An 18,463-nucleotide genomic window follows, 5' to 3' on the forward strand; every position below is an offset into this window, starting at 1 on the left:
CACCCCTCAATGGTGGAGGTGCGCAGCATTCCAAGAGCCAATAACGGCTTCAAAAATGAAAAAGAAAACTAAAAACAATACCCACCACCTGTCTTGTACAGAGTGGTGAAGATAATATCAATGCTAGCTCCCCGTTATTAAATCCTAACCTCAGCGCCAGACACTGTGCTAAGTTTCTTTTCTTTACTTTTCATTTAATCTTCACAACTGCCCTATGAGGTGGATGCTAACATCAGCAACTCCACCTAACAGATGTGATGTATATAATATATGATATATATATGTTCTCTCAGGGGAATGTCATTTAGGTGACTCTAAGTTTTCTTCTGGCTTTTTCTAGTGTCTAGTCTTTCTACCACTGTGTGATAGAAAGTGGCCACCTCCTTCCTCCCCAAATGGCACTGTGACTGCCGAGAAGTGCCTTTGTTAGACCCACTGCACTATACCTTCCCTCTCTCACAGCTTTCCTCTGCTCTCTCCACAGAGGGCACTGCAGATGAGAAGTAAAGGGGAGAAGTAGAAGATGAGGGGGAAAACAAAGAGAGAGGGAAGAAGTGAAGCCTGGAAAGCCCAAAAGTGGGATAACCAGCCTCCTGGGACACTGAATTGCTGCCTTCCCCCTCTTCACATGGGGCAAGCCCAGGGGTGGCAAGAACGGCCCACGGGACAGGCCATAAAATGTCCTGGCTACCACCAAGTTCACCTGCACCAAGGAATCTGAACCCTACAGTGCCACACCCATTCCATGAACTCCAGGTTCTCCTGGGCCCAAACTTCTTACCTGAGCAAACAGATACTCCAGGGAGCTGGCGTCAAGGAGAGGAGTTGCATCTGGAACTTTTTTTTTCTCATAGCCATTTTTCTGCTTCTTTGGAGAATGTCGCCATACTGACTGCTCATTATCATTGGTCCCATGCCAGTTGGTAAAATAGAACCTGGAAGGCAGGAAAATGTCAACTGCGGGAAAGAGGACCTAGAAATGTGTGGGAAAGTTGTGCTGGTTCTACTCAGCGTTATCGATGCCAGAGGCTAACTTTCGCTGAGAAGCAAGCAGACAAATAATTTGCCTGCTTAGTACTTGATTGTTCATAATGTCCTTTTCTTTTCATTCCTACAAGTATTCTGTGAAAAGCGTGGTCTTTGACTCAGAGAGATAAAGTGACTTCCTTATGATCGCAAAGATAGATCCTCTGACTTTTCACTACACCTTCCTAAATAGGAAAACACTGTTGACTAGAAGTAGCCCACCAACTCCCTTTACCTTTAATAATGCCATCCTGCCTTGAATCCAAGACCTATTTTATTCGCATTTTAACATTTCTGAAATCTAGTTTCATCATACAGCCAAGATGTACAATTAATATGGCAGATTCCTATTTCCTAGACTGCTGTTATTAAATTGATGGTTTATCTTACAATAAAGTTTTAAAATAGAAGAAATACATGAACATTATTACTATAAGCATTAGCTTGCAGTGTTATGAATGCATAATAAGCACTTTATATATGTTATTTAACCCTTGCAGCAACTATACAAGGTAGATTTCATTGTTTCTATTTTACAGATGAGGAAATCTGAGGTCCCAAAAGGTGAACTAAGACTACGAGCCTGTTCTCTTAACTGCCACTCTCCTCTGCATTTGCAAGAGAAACACAGTAAGCTCCGAAATGTGTGAAAGTGACTGAGCCAAGCTGATCCAGGCCATCTCTAGACTCAGCTGGTGCCTGGGTCTCTCTCCCTTGACATGTTCATGGGCTGATGAAAAACAACCACAGCATGGAGAAACAACAAATAAAATTTCCTCCCAAAAAACAGCTGCAATTAAACTCAGACACACCTGTCATGGAGCATACATGCAGCATAAACCTCAGCTACAGGACTGTCATTGCACCCACTAACATGGCAGGGCATCGGGCACTGGTAACAGTAGAAGCCTGAGGCTGATAAAAAGGCTGGCATTCATGCTGTCCCCAGGCTGGGGAGTCTGCTCTCCAAGGGCAGAAGGGAACACAAGCCCAGAGGACTTAACTGGGATCAGCTCTCCAGAGCAGGCAGAAAGTAAAAGGTGAACCAGCTCCACCAACTGAGCAGATACAGGGAAATCTGACATTGGGACAGAAAAAATAAAGGGACAAGGACATGGCCAACTCCTCTGACAGTCAAGGAAAACCCAAAATGGAGCATTCGCATCATTCATACAATAACTAGAGATCTACTAGAAGTTCTTGGTGTCTGCCTGGAAGGCGATAGGTGAAAGGGTCTAAACAGGATGAAGACAGGACAGGTAAATTCTGTCTGACAGTAAAGGAAGATGGTGATAAGAAAATGAGAATTATGTACAATATGGTAGGTTACCTGGGTTAATGGGGGAAAGGAAGGAGGAGGCTGTCTGAAAGAGAAGCCCTGAAGACAGATTTTCCCTGAATGAGTCCAAGCCATGGTCCCCTTCTTCTACATCCCGCTGAGTCTCTATAGATAAAGAGTCCTTGGACCTGGCAGAGCCAAGGGCCCAACTTACTCCCTCTGGGCAGAATGCAATCTTCATTCTGAACAAGGACATTCTTCAAGGCTGCTATGTGAGCCCTCTGGGACTGGCTTTGGCTTTGGCAAGATGTTCAAAAAGGACTAGGCTGAGGATATCAAAGATAACGTGGAGTTTTTCCACTTCACTAAAGGTGGAAGGGAGCCTAAAACAAGGCTGGATCACTAGAAATTGCCTGTAGTCAAAAGTTGACACCTTTCCATCTAATAAGATGACAAAACAAAAAGAACAAAACAAAAAAACTTTAAAGGGGTGATGGCCAAAATTAAAATCTTCCTAATTTTGTCTCAATAAGACAAAACTGGAAGCTACATTGAAAAGATTCTACACTCCTTTTTAAAATTAATTATGAAGATGTTCATCAAACTTGAGGCAAACGCTAATTCCTAATATTAACATGCTAATGGAAAAAAAATAAAGAATGACATAAATAAATGTAGTTTGATAGCCGCCTAAATTCCTTTTCAGAATGATGTGGATGAATAATGCAGAAAGGAGAGAGAAAGAGATAGACAGATTAGACAGACATCAATCAGATATATGTCTTCCCTGCACATTTCTGAGAAAATTATATTAGAGATAACTGCATAATTCTAAGTTTAGGTACAGGTATTATATACAACAAATTCTCTTTAGGTTTCTATAGAACTTTACTACTGGATATGAAATTCATTTGGATGAAAAAATATTTTTATTAAAAAGGAATAAAGAATATGCTTGTTTTATATTAACATATATTATAAAACAATAACTATCGAAATCATTATCTAAAAACAGAAAACTTAAAGTACAAGAGTATTTCCCAAAATAGAGCTGGGATTCCACTGAAATAGCCACCAACATTTATTTTGATATTACACCTTCTTTAGTGGTGAGATAACGAGGTTTCAGATTTTTTGTAGTTTGTTGTAATGCAAATGTTTTTAGCTTAGGGTGAGATCTTTTCTTCCAAGTTCAAAGAGCCTGTGGTAACAAAGCAATATCCTGTTGAAGCAGCAATGTCAGGTACAAAGTCAAGGTGCCAAAAATGAAGCAGCAATGCACTTCCTGGCCCCTAACAGAATGGGGAGCAGGCAGACATTTTTAATAGCAAGGCATTCACACCACCGACATGTCTCAAAAAGGGTGCTGTGCTAACAAGACAATTCACTAGTTGTGTGACTTTGGAAAACTCACTTCTCTTTTTAGACATCAGTGTCTAAAATATTGGAAGAACTGAATTAGGGAAGCTCAGGTTTCTTCCCAGTCCCAAATTTTACCATTCTAACCAAAGTGGAGATTCCTAGCCAAGTGGAAGAACCTAAAGGGAAAGAACCAGAATTCAGTGACATGTCCCCTTCCTAGACGGGGAGCTGCAAATACACGTTTGAAGGCTGGATCACACAGCCAACCACCAGGCCACAGAAAGCAAGATGACACTTTGAAAAACAAATCCAAATATAGTCGGAAGGCTCAGCTGGGCGGAGTGAATGCTTCCCTAAATCTGGGGCGTGAAATCTCACACATGGCACACACCTCTCCTAAGGTGAGACCTTGGGTGAGTACAAAAAGAAGAGAAAAAGTCAGCCCTATGTGATTATCCAAAAAGTAGATCTGGTTCATCATCTGCTGAGAAAAACATTCAGACCATTCTAGAACGTTAACAACTCTACTGACTCCCAAAGGAAATGGCAGCTAAGATATGTGGAGAGCCTCCAAGATCTCCCAAGGGCTTTTCCAGCATGTCCCTGCATTGCATCAGCACCTGAACTAACCTACTGATTTAATCACATCCATGTAAGTTAAGATCCTTTTCAAAAAGTATTCATCCTATTTATAAGCTCCTTTGTTAAACACACGCTAACTTGTGCTGAACTACGTTCAATTCAGGTACAAAGCAAATACGCTTATAAACTCAAGAGACTACAACGGCAATGAAGTACTGACTATCTATGCCACCTTGGGAGACTGTGTGACATTTAACCAAGTCTACAATATGGGAGAAAAGGCAAATACCCATCAGAAGGAAAATCACAGCCCCACTAAACAAAATCCTTCAAAACATCCACCCTCTGAGAGCAAGACCGACCTAGGATTTCTAGGATATCACTTCAGGCAGTGTTTCTCAATCTCTTTAGCTGCACCTTTTAGTAAGAAATATATTTTATTATATGATAACCTAGTACATATATTATCTCAAACAAAACTTTTCAAAGACAATATTCTTAGGATATGTATATATGCTGATATTACCTATTCTTGCCTCTTTCTTTTTTAAAAAAATTCTGGTCACAAGTCACTAAATTAAATTCATAACCATGACTCACCTCACCATTTGAAAAACTCTGCTATAATATGCTAATTCAATTCGAAATACCCTCTGCATCATAATGAGTTCTCTTCTATAATTTGGCAGAGGCCAGTGATCAAATTCATCTTGAACTGTATTTCAAATACTGAAGAAGTTCTTTCTCATACCGAGCAAATACAAAACTTATAAATTACAAAAATGACTACAATCTTTCTTGGTAAGTGAGTCAGGGCTCCAGGCTAATCCCTCCTGCATTAGAAGGCCAGGCAGGCAGGCACCCATACCTCATCCGATAGTGGAGCCGAAGCGAAGTCTTATCGTCGACAGTGATGGTGCGATTTGGGGCATACCAGAGCTTGGTGTTCTCATCATACAAGGCAAAAAGGTTGTGACACAGAGGAGAGATACCTGGGGAAAAGTAAAGAATACACCAGAAAGGTGAAGACAGATACATTTGGCCATCTGTTTCCAATGTATGACATATGCAAAGGTAAGAAATTCTCTCATCCAAAAAAAATCTAGGTCACATTCATATCCTCTTAGGGCAAATATGACTTCCAATCATGTTCAATCAGACAGTTTGAATCATAAAAATTAAGAACTATGGCTCCCTAGGAATATACACTATAGCTCCTGGCAAACCAAATTAAAAACATTTTAAAATGAATGTCTCATAATATTTCTCACTACAGTGTCTATGACAGAGTCTTATCAAATCCCGCTTTAAAAAAAAAAAGGTCATCTGAAGTTGCTGGATCCCACCTGATATTTACCTTGTTAACCACAGTCAGAAACATTTTGGAGTTTGAGAAGTCCCCAATCTGTCTCCTACAGAAACTGTTTAAACAATTCTAACATACTGCAATTATACATTAAACATGCAAAGAAGTTCCTGGCAATAGTACATAAAATTGTGTTAGAATAAATAACCAAATTGTGTTAGAATAAATAACCAAAGTGTCAGTGATTAAAATCTATTACCATTAATAATAAATACACTTCTTGAGTACTCTGTAGAGTTAGCATAAATATTTTTTATTAGTAGCCAACTAACGAGAAGATATATGCTTAACAAAGGTGGTCCAAATTGGGCTTCCCCACCCCACCAACTGCCTCCTTCGATTCGAGAATGATCAAAAAGATAAGGGAGATTATGAAGTCAGGAAAGCACCATTTCACTCACTTCTGAGCCCATGATTAAAATTATACAGATATGCAATCTAAAAACAGGTGAGAAAAGGAGGAAAATGACTGCAAATAATCCATACTGACTGACATTTTCATGTGCGGCTAGGCCTCAAACTGAGATACAGTGAACTTAACTGAAAAACATATGAGAATATGAAGTAACTGGTACTTGTTTCCCAATTTAGGCATTCAGAGTGAGAGTGACATTGACAGGAACTCTCTCCAATGAACACACTGAGTTAAGAAGTTACAAATGCCTTGGCATCTCGATGCCTCTGCTGAATGCCTCAATGCCTGCCTTTAAAGATATCTGGGAATTACCCCTTTAGAAGTTAACTCCTCCTTCTATCATAAAGATCGAGCTAAACTTCAAAACAGCATTATTTCTTGGGAACAATGGCAAGTGGCTTTTGGTTCCAGTATTATTAGGACTATGTTTCTGCCATATTACAGTTTTTCAATAATAAATCGGCCTTTGTGGACTATCCTGGAAACCTAGCCTTTCTTTATGCGTATCCATATCTGAATGTGCACTGACATACACATCTGAAGCATAACTGATTTATAATCATGGATCTGTTTGTAACTCCATCACAGATCTGATTCTAACAATATTAGTACCTATACACAGAAAGATCAAACATATCTTTTTATATAAAAGTGTGGAATAATAACAACAATACTAACATTTACTGTGGGCTAAGTGTCAGGCATCAGGCATCTAACACACTCTTAATTTTTTTATCATTAAATTCTAACACCTAGTGAGGTAAGTATTATTTTTGCCATTTTATAGATGAAGAAATGGCCTCCCAAGACAGTCTGATCTAAGGTTACTCAGCGAATAAGATGCAGAGCTGGGATTCAAACCAAGATAGAGCTACCAAGGAGGTGAAATAATGAGAGCTAAAAATACAAAAATTTGCCATATAATAGTAAGAAAACAGGGAAGAAAATAATACTGCCCCCAAACCTCACTTACTATAAAATAATAATAATGAGAGCTACAAAAATATATGGCACTCCATATTCACATATTTTTAAAATTAAAAAAATTTTGCAACTTTCTCCTGGATTGGTTACAAAAGAGATCATTTATGCTCTACAAACTGGGCTTGAAAACTGATGCCCCAAAGCGACTGACTCTGAGCCCAGAAAGAGAGGAGACCCAGTGGCTGTGGCTGTCTTCAGACTCACAGACTCTCTGCTCTCATCTCCTTTAGCAGCAGTTCCCTGATCTCTCATTAACTGTAGCCCAATGATTCTGCACAAATGATCCTTGCTAACAAACTGAGATATACACCTGCTATGCTTTACAGCAAGAAGCTTGGCTAAGACAACAAACAATATAAACGAAATCTCAAGAGAAGAGAGAAAAGAACAACGCCTTTTGAAAATACTTTAGAAGCATCAATTTACATCTACTTGTTTTGCTAATTACAAATATTTTTAAAGGTGATATACTTTGCTATGTAGTTACAATAACTTTAGAACATTAATGCATTTCCCCCTAATAATCTATAGCTCAGCCAACTTTATCTAGTGTTGTTCAGTTAGTAAAGGTCTACTATACTCTTCCTTATAGCACTTATCTCTCTTTTATTGGAACTCTGATATTTAAAGCATTTTAGTCAGAAAGATATATATCGAAAAGAAAATGGGTTTTCTAGATAAGCTGTATTATAAACGAGGTGGATGATTCTTGAAATAACCATACTATCCCCACAGAGCTGTTCTAAGGACTAAAGATGATATAAATAAAACATGTCTGACTGTCCGAAATCACAGCCAGTTACTTCATCATCATAAAATGAGTTGATTTAAAAAAAAAAAAAAAAGCAGCTTTTTTGAGAAGTAATACATATACCATAAAATCTACTCATTTCAAGGGTACAATTCAATGAATCTTAGTATATTTATAGAGTTGTACAACCATCACTAGGATCTAAGTGGATTAGATCTATAAGTTTCTATGATTTAACTGTCATTTAAATGTAGGTAGGCAAAAACTACCAATGACCTCAGATTTCAAGAGGCTTCTTTTTGTTAAGTCAGTTTGGTGTACACCTTTCAAGGGCGATCAGCAACTTTAATAAAACAAGCTTTACTTTAAAAAAATGGATTGTGCTGTTCACAACCTCACTGTCCTTTTCACAATTTGACAATCTGACCAACCCGCAAACACTCAGTTTCTCACTTCAACTCAGCATCACATGGGTGGGTGGAAGCTGAGGGGAGGAAGCAGGTCATAGAAACAGAAGAATGGACTGCACCTTTCAAAAGAAATTTTGAGCAATTATTAAAATTACATGCCGCTTAATGAGCATGTAATTTTGTGGTAGGTGTTTTGCTCATTTAGTGCTGATATTATTCCAATTTCACAGATGGGGGTGGTGGGAAATAAAAACTGAGCCTCCACAGAAGGCAAGCATCATTCTTTAGTATCCCACATTCATTAATGACAGAGCAAGACTAAGCCACTTTGTGATAAAGTGAAACTCTCAAACCACTGGCCTAAGGTTAAATGCAAGTAAGTGGCAGAGACAGGGCAGAACTCCTGACTCCCAGAGCCCACACCTCCTTCCACTCAGGAGAGCTACCAGGGGCAGAGTTACCCAGATGTGCTTCTGGGATGGTGTGCCACCAAAACCTGCCATGGGCCCTGGGCCCTGGGCACTGCTGCCAGTACTCACAGCATTCCTGTGCCGCCCGGATGCATAGCTCCTCTGCAGTGTACTCTCCACTGCCCAGCCGGAGGGGCTCCCTATCCGACAGATAGAAGAGCACTTCCACCCCTGGCTCAGGGGCTTCCAGATTCACCTCGGTCTTCTTGGAGCTCCGCATTTTAGCACAGAAAGCCATGGCATTGCAGTCCTCTTTTATATTTAGATACTGTAAGAAAAATGAGACTGTGGTCATTCCATGTGCTAAAAGTTCCGGTGGTAAAAGAGAGTGCTATGAAGATAAACAAGCAGAAATATGTGGTATTTCTGCCCCTTCCCTCCCTGAAAGTCAAATGCATGCATCAGAGTTTACGAGAGGTGAAACTATGGAAAATAATCAATTATGCATTCTAATTAATTAATTATGGTCAGACCATAGTCTCAAAACTCAGAATAATTTTAGACATGGCTCAAATTTATTGTTCTCTTTGCACACAAGTCATAATTGAAAATGTGGTTCACTCTGGAACCATTAATAGTTAATATTACTAATACTGCTGCTACTTCTACTGGAATCATTTAACTTTTGAATACACCTATGGCATGAATTACACTGTTTTTTAATTTTATGCCTATCCTCCACTAAACTGCAAGCTCAGTGAGGGCAGTAACCTGGGGCTGGCTCTAATGTAATGCACACAAAATGACTAGCAATTCATGTTCATAAGCCACAAGGAAGGCTCAAAAAAATTAATTAGCGGAGCCAGGTTGCCATCACCCCATGGGCAGGCAGGAGGATGGGCAGCACATTGTGGTAGCAGAATAAGGGCAAGAAGCCTTGCTTTGAAAAGGTCAGAACCCTCTGCTGACAAGCCTTGCAAATAAGTCATTCGTGTGAGCTCCCTCAAAAGGGAGGACAACTAGGATCAAAGAGCCAACCCCAGCAACTTAGTCTTGGGCAAGGCCAGAAAGGAGAAGGGAACAAGGGAAAGCCCTATATATTCTTTCTTCTCCTCACCCCAATACCAATGACTTACAAACTAATTTCCCTGAGCCCAAGGTTCCTAACTTTCCTCCTGCCTACCAAGCCAACTTTCACTTAGCCCCCAAAGTAATGTCTCCGTAACACAAATCAGATTCTCCAAAAGCTCCCCACTAATCTACAGACCAATCTCAGACTCCTAACAGAGGTCCTCCGTCACCTAAGCCAGCTAGCCTCACGAGTGTCAGCTTCTATCACCCCTAGCCTTACTTCCTGCTTCAAACCAACAAAGCTACCATCTTCTTATTACCTGCCCCTACCCCCTCCCCACCCTCCCACCCCCCCAATGCTGTTTTTCTCACCGTCCTGCCCTTGCTCATGCTGATTCCTCTATTAGGAATACCTTTCTACCTCAACCCTTTCAGGGCAAACTTCAAGTTTCTTTAAAACTGAGCTAGACATTACCTCCTCCAGGAAGCTGCCTCTGAACCTCAATCTTATTTCCTAAAACAGATGCCCTCTCCCAGACTCACCATATTGCACTAACTACACGGAATTACGAAGCCTATTCATGTGTTTGTTTGTCTCTCACTCACGTGCACAGTCACTTCCCTTAAAACAAGGACTGTGTCATTCATCTCTGTATCCCAAGTACCTAGCACAGAGCCTTACGTGCTTGCAGAATGACCCAAGGAAGTCGTCAAAACTAGAAAAGTCATATAAGGTGGACAATAGTCACAGCTCTCTTCACTAAATTCATGTGCTTGGTCCATGAGCTGCCCTGATGAGGTAAGAAGATAGTTACAAGAGGGACATGAACCAGATATGCCTCAAGGCTACAAACTGAGAGGCATTTAATTTTACTTGTTTAACCTCTAAAATAAACCTGAAAACAGACTCTTCCAGAAATTAGGCTGAAAGACTAAAGTTCATAACTTACTTTGAGGTTCAGATCAACTGTTAAGCAAGAAAGTTCTAAAACTCAGCGACGAGCCCCCAAATCTACCCCATAATGATAAGTAGAGGTGGAAAACAGAGTAACTAAAGTTTGCTTCATAATGTGAGATAAACCTTCGTTCTTGAGATTCTATATAGACATGGCAGGGGAAGAATTCAATGCCAATGTTACATCTTTTCACTCTAAGAAGATAATCAGGCCAGTATACATAATCATATATGGACAAGGTGTGGCACTATTTGAAATGAAAAACAAAAATACAACCAACAATGTCCAATAGGAAAGGACTCATTAAACAAAATAAGCAACAGTAACACAAAGGAATACTATGCAGCTGTTTAAAAAGTTGAAGCTCATAAAGCTATATGAACCAACATCAAAAGATGTATAGACATACTACAAAGTAAAAAAAAAAAAAAAAAAGCATAATATGTATATTATCATTCTTTTGGTCATATAAGCTGGAAAAACATACAATAAATTGTTTAAAATGGTAACTATCTAGGAGGGATTACAAAGAAATTTAACTTTTACTTTGTACTTCATATACTTTTATACTTGAGATTTTTTTTTTTTAAAACAACACACTCAACATTTGGAATGAACAAAATTAAAATACTGATATCTAAGAACTAAAGGATATAGTACAGGTTCAAGATCAGTTTCATTATTCTTTTTTAAAGCTATTTTTTGTCTTTTTTCATATACAAATGTACATACCTGCATTTATTCGGCTGTCCAATATCCCCCAAAAGCAGACTAGATTTTCTTCTCTACTTTCCAAATTCCATTCAGAGCTGAGCTAAAGACAAAGATAAATAAGTAAATCAGCTGCATGGGCAATTGCATGAGAAAATAAGAGGACACTTTCATTAAGGAAGCAGCCCAAATCATAAGCAGGCAGGAAAAAGCATTTGGGAGGAAGAAAAAAGGAAAAAAAAAAAAATTGATGAGGACAGAGAGGCATCTTAGGGTGTAAATATCAAAGAAGATATTATTCTCACTGCTTCAAAAAAGGAAGCCAGGGACTTCTGCTTCCTGGTGTAGAGTGCCCTGTCTAGTGTAAGTGAAGACTGCGTACCTCTTCCGTTAACAACCTCTCTCCTGGGGCTATGAACAATAGTTTAGGAGGCCCAAAGATGTGCACTTTCACTTCCTATTTCCATTTCCTTTAGAATTACCCTTCTCCCAATGCAGTCTGTCCTTTGTCTCATTTTAACAGTGAAACAACAACACATGGTATAGTGAAAGCGGGGAAGGCCTGGGAATAAATCTGACACATAATGCTTTCAGTTCACTAAACATTTTTAAAGCCATTCTTAGTTGAAAACTTAGGTAGCAAATAAAGCTCCCCTGATCCCCAAAACTCCCCCAAAGCCTACTGAATATGAACACCAGCTTGGTTATAGAGAATTTCAGTACCTGGTCCCATCCTCACCACCACCACACCAAACACACACACACACACACACACACACACGCACACACACCTCTGTGTTGTTTTAAGAACTTTCCTTGGTGTTTCTCACAAATTCTCTTAAGAGTAAAATCAAATTACTTTTGCAAATAATGAGCAGCCACCCTTAGTAATTTGAAAGTGGTTTCCAAGTTAATATAGATTATTGCCTCAGTTTTCTGTCAGTCATTCAACACATTTTATTAGAATCCACCTTTAGGAAGAATCCCAGGCATTACATGGCAGAAGCAGAGGGAGCCTGGAGAAAAGGGCATGGGGATGAGTTACCTCTGAGGCTGCAAGGCCAGCAATTCTCATAGGACCTTAAAATCCACAGATGAAAACATAAAAGCAATCTAAAATCAGTGTGTCACAATGTCATCTCCTGTACCTCTGGCTAACTCTGGGGACTAACACTGAAGAAGGCTAATTTGGGAAGGCTTTCTACAGTGGATGAGATTTAAGCAAAAGTAACGAAAGGAGGCCAGGCAGGGGACACAAGTATGAATTTTAATGTAAGAACTTTGATTTGGCTATTTTGACATGGACAGTTATAACAAGATTCAAAAACAAATTATTATATTTTCAGCTTTTAAAATTTTAATATAATCAATTGTTTTAATTTTGTGACTAGGTACCCTGCCCTGCATCAAAACAGCAATCTGAAATTACCTACATGCTAATAATGCCTCGCTTTAGCTCAGAAGCAAGGTTTTAAATGTCACATTTAGGAAGTTCATTCAAAAAGTATATTTGATCAGTTCTACATGCTAAAAACTGGGCTATATCAGGAGACCACAATGAAGAACAAGAGTAATATGGTTCCTGCTTACATTGAGCTTATAGTCTACAGGACCAATGGAATCAAACGAAAATGCACAGAAATGGGTAATTATAAAGAGCTTAAAATGCCCTGAAGGCAAAAGAGAGCACATATAATAACAGGAATGTGATCTACCAGGGGGCTCAAGAGGAAAGTAATACTGACCTGAGACATAATAAATATCTGGGGAGGTGGGGAGAAAGTAGTCTGGGTGAAGGATCAGCATGTGCGGAGGCCCTATAGACAGAAGGAGCTAGTCTGGTCTATCCAGCTGCATATACAGAGAAATCCCTCCAATACACCTTTTTAAACCTGAACAAAGAACAGCACTACCCGATTATCAGTATGTCTGGGGCCTTTCTACCCCAGGTTTCCGCAACATACCACTATATTCTACTGTCGAGGATGCATGAAAATTGACCAGATGAGTTCCATGCTTTAGAGCATTAAGAAGCCTGCCCCAAACCAGGAAAGAGTCATATACTCAGAGACTTTTAGAGCAGGAAGAAATTTACAAGTTCAACCAGTCTCAGGTTCTTTAAGAAGAGCTACAGCGTAAACCTCTTGAGAACTCACAAAGCATTTTAATATGCACCATCAGATTACATGTTACTTGAATTTAGGAGTTGTGGGGTTGCTCTGAGCCTCACGTAAGATCTGAAAAATCACTAAGATTCTTCTAGAACTAGGATTCTATGAAAACCTGTAATCCAGGAGAGGTTGGTTTTTCCATTATTTTTTTTCCACTGCAAGCAACATTATACTGAAATCACACTGTACCTAATTTCCAAACTGACCTCCAGTATTACTGGGTAGAACAATAAAATGTATCAATTTGTGATGCTTAGCCTAGAGATTAAACTCTGAGAAAACAAGATCCGCAACAGAATTTCTAGATAACATGCCATTTACTATGTTTTTATATGCTGATTCAATAACAACAAAATTCCTATTCTCAGAAAACTGATATTCTAATGATAAAAATTTTAAAACGTCTACACGGCGCTTAAAAGATATGTTAGAGACCATCCTAAGCACTAAACCTAGGACTGCTGCTCAATTTATTTGAAATGACAACTGTCCTCATTCAGGATGACAAGCAGTTTTTGGTGCTACAGCATTTATGTAACGGCTTCATTCAAATAACACTTCTTTCCAAATAAACCAAACAATATGCTCCAGCTATTTATTTTTAGAACAGGTAGGAAAAAAGAAAGATCAGTTTATAAGTACTTTGAATAATTCCAAGAAATCAATTCAAGATACAAAAAGAAAATCTTTAATGCTAGAAAAACTGACCAGTAGGAATCAAAAGATACCCTTTAAAAATAACATGATTCACTAGGTTCCATTCCCAACTCAAGTGAATACAATGAAGCTCAGAAAATGAGAAAGATAAAAGTGAGAAATCAAAAGCTTTTTGATAATAGCAGTGAATTCTTCCACCTAATTTACTCATAAATTTTCAAGGACTTGAAAGAAAATGCTTTTCTTTCCATGATAGAGGATTCCTCTTGTGGCTGCATCCTGTAGATGCTACTTTTCACGGGATAAAAAATCAGGGACATTTTGTATATCTTCAAATTTTTTTTTTTTTTTTTAGTTTATAAAAGTCTTATGCAAGAGACAAGCCTATCTGATGCTTTCTAAATGAGGGAAAGGTAACAAAAACAAAACACAATTATATGAGCCTAAACAGGACTAACTACAATAGATGGAATATCACAACTATTTTCCAAGATGCAAACTTCCAAAACTCTGTGTCTGAAGATACTGAAACCCTCTTTCAAGGACATCTTTTGAAATACAGGTATCTGTATGAGGAAGAATATACAATTAAATTTTGAATAGTGGACAAAAGAGATATAAAAACAGAACATGTTAATATTCACAAATATAATCATCAGAACATGACTGCTTTTGGTCAAAGGCCACTGTCAAATTCAGAAACAGATAGAAATAGACTGGATGGTGGTTAAAATCAATGACGAGAATCAAATTAAAATGCTTTGGTTATTTGATTATTTTTACTGAAGAATTTATTACACCTCCGGTGTGCCTTAAACTCATTTCCTGTTTAGAAAAAAAAGTGCAGTTCACTGCCAGCGTTAATTTAATTTTACATAATCACGCTCTTTGAGGCTGAAACAAATCTGACCGGTTTTCAATGTGAAAATAAAATATAAAAATGTATTGGAGTTATTTCTAAACAGAACTTGCCTCTAATCCTAATGTAACAGAAACATATACATAAATCAGATTCATCGAAAGAATTTTCGGCTAATGACCGAGAAAGATGTTAACATCACGCGTAGGAATGCTATGCTTTCTAGGATTTGACATTTTCAGCGATCAAGAATTACTATATTTTGAAAATGGAAATACCTACCTCTACTGAAAACAGAATACTATAAGTAGAATGATGTCATTTGTTTCCAAAGACTATCAATATGCTAGAGCAGCAGTCCCCAACCTTTTTGGCACCAGGGATCGGTGCTCCTATGAGAATCTAATGCCTGATGACCTGAGGTGGAGCTGAGGCGGTGATGCTACTGGGGAGCGGCTGCAAATACAGATGAAGCTTCACTTGCTCACCCGCCCCTCACCTCCTGCTGTGCTGCTCAGTTCCTAACACATCACAGACCAGACCAGTTTGCAGCCTGGGACCAGGGGACCCCTGGATTAGAGCGATGCAAAAAAAATTATAATAAAAGCAAGATATTTCATGGCAAACTTTGGGGTAAGTTTAGGACTGTAATCCACAACTTATCTTGGGGAAATGCTGCAGCTGCAAGTGCTGCCGGCAAATATTCTCAGGGCAAATAGGAACTAGGTTAAAGGAATCAAAGTTTTTGATTTCTGAAGTAGAAAATATAAATAAAATGTTTATGAATTAAGGTATGAACCCAGAAAAAAAAATGGAAAAAATGTAATTAGAAAATGTCCTGAAATCAGCTGTTTAATACCTTAAGAAATTTTAAGACTAACAATATTAAACCTTAAAAAACTATTTCAGCAGGCGCCAGTCTTAAGACTGGTAAGGAAACCTAATACAAGAATACAAGCTCCAAGAAGGCGGGGGTTATCATCTCTTGTTTAGCACTTTATCACCAGCACATATTAGGTAATCAATAAATAAACAGTTGTTAAATGAAGGTGACAAACTAAGCAACATACGCAATGAAAAATCAGAGTACTCTAGGGTGTGTGGGTCCTTAATAACTCAACATATAACTAGCAAGTTCGACCTTGAGCAAGTTATTTTAATCTCTGAGCCTCAGTTTCCCCATCCATTAATCTGAGAGGAAAAATCCTGTCAAAAGGGTCAGTATAAGGATCAAAAAGCTCTTTCAAAAAGTCCTCATCAAGCTCCTACAATGCCTTTTTCAAATGAGGCCATAAGATGTGAAAGCACTTAGAAAGGTGTTATGCACTAAAGCAGTATAATGTAGGCTTTATGGCAGAGGACTAAAGTGGGCTGTGAGCTTGCTTAGAAGAACAAAAGAATAAATAGAGATTCTGAGCAAAAGCCAAGTCACAAATCAAAGTCCCGTTTCATAAACTCAGATGACACAGAAGAGCAGTTAAGAGTATGAGCTGGCATCATTCTGACCTGGGTTTGAATCCTGCCTTTCCCACCTACTAGCTATTGGACTCTTAGGCAAATTACTTAACATCCCTAAACCTGAATATTCTCAGCTAGAAATGGACAGATGAAAATAGTGTATATCTCATAGAGCTGTTAAGCGTTAAGTGAGTTAATGCAAATAAAGTGGCTAACAATGGAATTTAGCAGGCAGTAAGCATTCAGATTTTTGCCATAATTTCTGTTAAATTGATTACAGTTTGATAGCATACAGTTCCAGTCAAGGAGAAGGAATTCCAACATATACAGCTCACACATGCAGTTAGGCACTTGCACTTGATCCCTTAAAAAGCAGGAAAGGTTTTAGGCCAGTCAGTGGGAGTGGAGTGCCAGAAGTCAAAGACTTGACTCCTGACTCCAAGGATCATGCTTTTTCCCATTAGAGGGGAAAAACCTGCTTTAAGATGCACCCATCACCAACACCACTGTCTTTTCTAGCCGCCCCCCTTTTTTTTGTACTTCTGATAGTCTAACATCTACCTAGGAGACTGATCTCATTCCAAGACCCTTCCCTTCAGAGACTGAAAGAACGGTAATTTAAAAAAAAATCATTGGAGAGATAAAAAAAAAAAAAAAAAATGGCGTAGATGATAGAGGCTCTGTTTATCCCTCTGGCAACCAAATCAAAGTTGTGACGGAAACGAAGAGTAGCAGTAAGGAAATATCACCTGAGATTTAGAGGAACAAGCCATACAACTCGGGAGAAGTCCAAGAAAACACCGTGCAATGGCAGAAGCGAGGATGCAGGCTGCCCAGTCCCTAGCGGCTGAGTGAGACAGAGACAGCAGCAGATGCCTCTTAAAGGGGCCACATCCATGAGTGGATTTTTGCAGTGACGAACCTGGTCGCTGAGCACCACTGACGATTTGGCTGCACTCAGGCGGGACTTACAGGGAGACATTGCTGGAGTGAGGGCTGAGGTGAGATTCACTCTGTTACACAAGTGCCGGGGTATCCACTGTTCCCTGTTGAGCCCTCCCCAACTACCAGTGCGCCGAACACAGCGTCGCCATAGCCCTGACATCATCAAACTGGATAATAGAGGTCGCTGTGCCCAGGATTCCCTGAAACCCCACATCCCTCAACTCGCGGCCCCACCCAAGCCACATCCAGGTGTATCCTCAGCTAGTCGAGTGCTTCTTGCTGAGACTCACACTGGAGGCAGCCTCGGTTTCTGGTGTGGCCTTTTGAGGCACCTATTGCTTATCTATAACATCTGTGGATTGCTTTCTGAATCTTAACAGGTGGCCCCGGAGGGGTAGAGGCTTGGGCTAAGTTTGGCCTGCAGCCGAACCCCTCTCAGGACTGTGCCACGGGACACCTGCTTCACAAATCCACACTAATAAGACCGGGAGACTTAGGAGCTTTGCCTAGTACATAGAAACAAACACGGAAAGGTGGCCAAAATGGGAAGACAAAGAAGCAGAAGCCATATGAGGGAACAGAACAGAGACCCAGATATAATGGAGTCGAGTAATCTAACAGACGCAGAGTTCAAAACACTGGTTATAAAGATGCTCAATGAACTTTTGGGACATGTAGATAAATTCGGTGAGAACTTCAACAAAGATAAAAAACAAAAAAATGGAAATTATAAAGGGGATGCAGTCTGAAATGAACACATTATCTGAGATGAGAAGTATGTTAAATGGAATAAACAAAGGAATAAACAAAATGAATAAAGAAGAGGATCAAATGCCCTATCTAGAGGACAGGAAAGCCAATCAGGACACTCAATCAGAATGGCAAGAAAAAGATGCCAAAACTATAAAGATAATTTAAGGAGGATATGGGACACTATTAAAGCTCCAAATATTTGTCTGATCGAAGTAACTGAAAAAAATCAAGATGTTGAACAGCTGTTTGAAGAAATAATGATGGAAAACTTCCCTAACCTGGTGAAGGAAATGGACA

The 18,463-nt window shown here is 39.2% G+C and overlaps 1 protein-coding gene across 7 annotated transcripts in view; it reads right to left on the reverse strand.

Annotated features, from left to right (window-relative positions):
• The window catches only part of JAK1 (Janus kinase 1), a 98,031-nt gene that overhangs the window by 35,050 nt on the left and 44,518 nt on the right, over positions 1-18,463 (reverse strand). For 4 of the 7 annotated variants that reach the window (XM_006919283.3, XM_006919282.3, XM_006919281.3 and 1 more), the window contains 4 exons: positions 11,345-11,426; positions 8,715-8,913; positions 5,118-5,241; positions 782-935 (listed from right to left, as the gene is read on the reverse strand). In XM_006919283.3, coding sequence (XP_006919345.1) covers positions 782-935; positions 5,118-5,241; positions 8,715-8,913; positions 11,345-11,350 — 483 coding nt within the window. In that variant the 5' untranslated portion in view covers positions 11,351-11,426. Of the gene's footprint in view, positions 1-781; positions 936-5,117; positions 5,242-8,714; positions 8,914-10,338; positions 10,448-11,344; positions 11,427-18,463 lie in introns of all 7 variants that reach the window. The other 3 variants (XM_025051950.1, XM_025051951.1, XM_025051949.1) reach the window with 1 other exon arrangement.

The sequence above is a fragment of the Pteropus alecto genome, unplaced genomic scaffold (assembly GCF_000325575.1).
Source record: "Pteropus alecto unplaced genomic scaffold, ASM32557v1 scaffold25, whole genome shotgun sequence".
Taxonomy (NCBI): domain Eukaryota; kingdom Metazoa; phylum Chordata; class Mammalia; order Chiroptera; family Pteropodidae; genus Pteropus; species Pteropus alecto.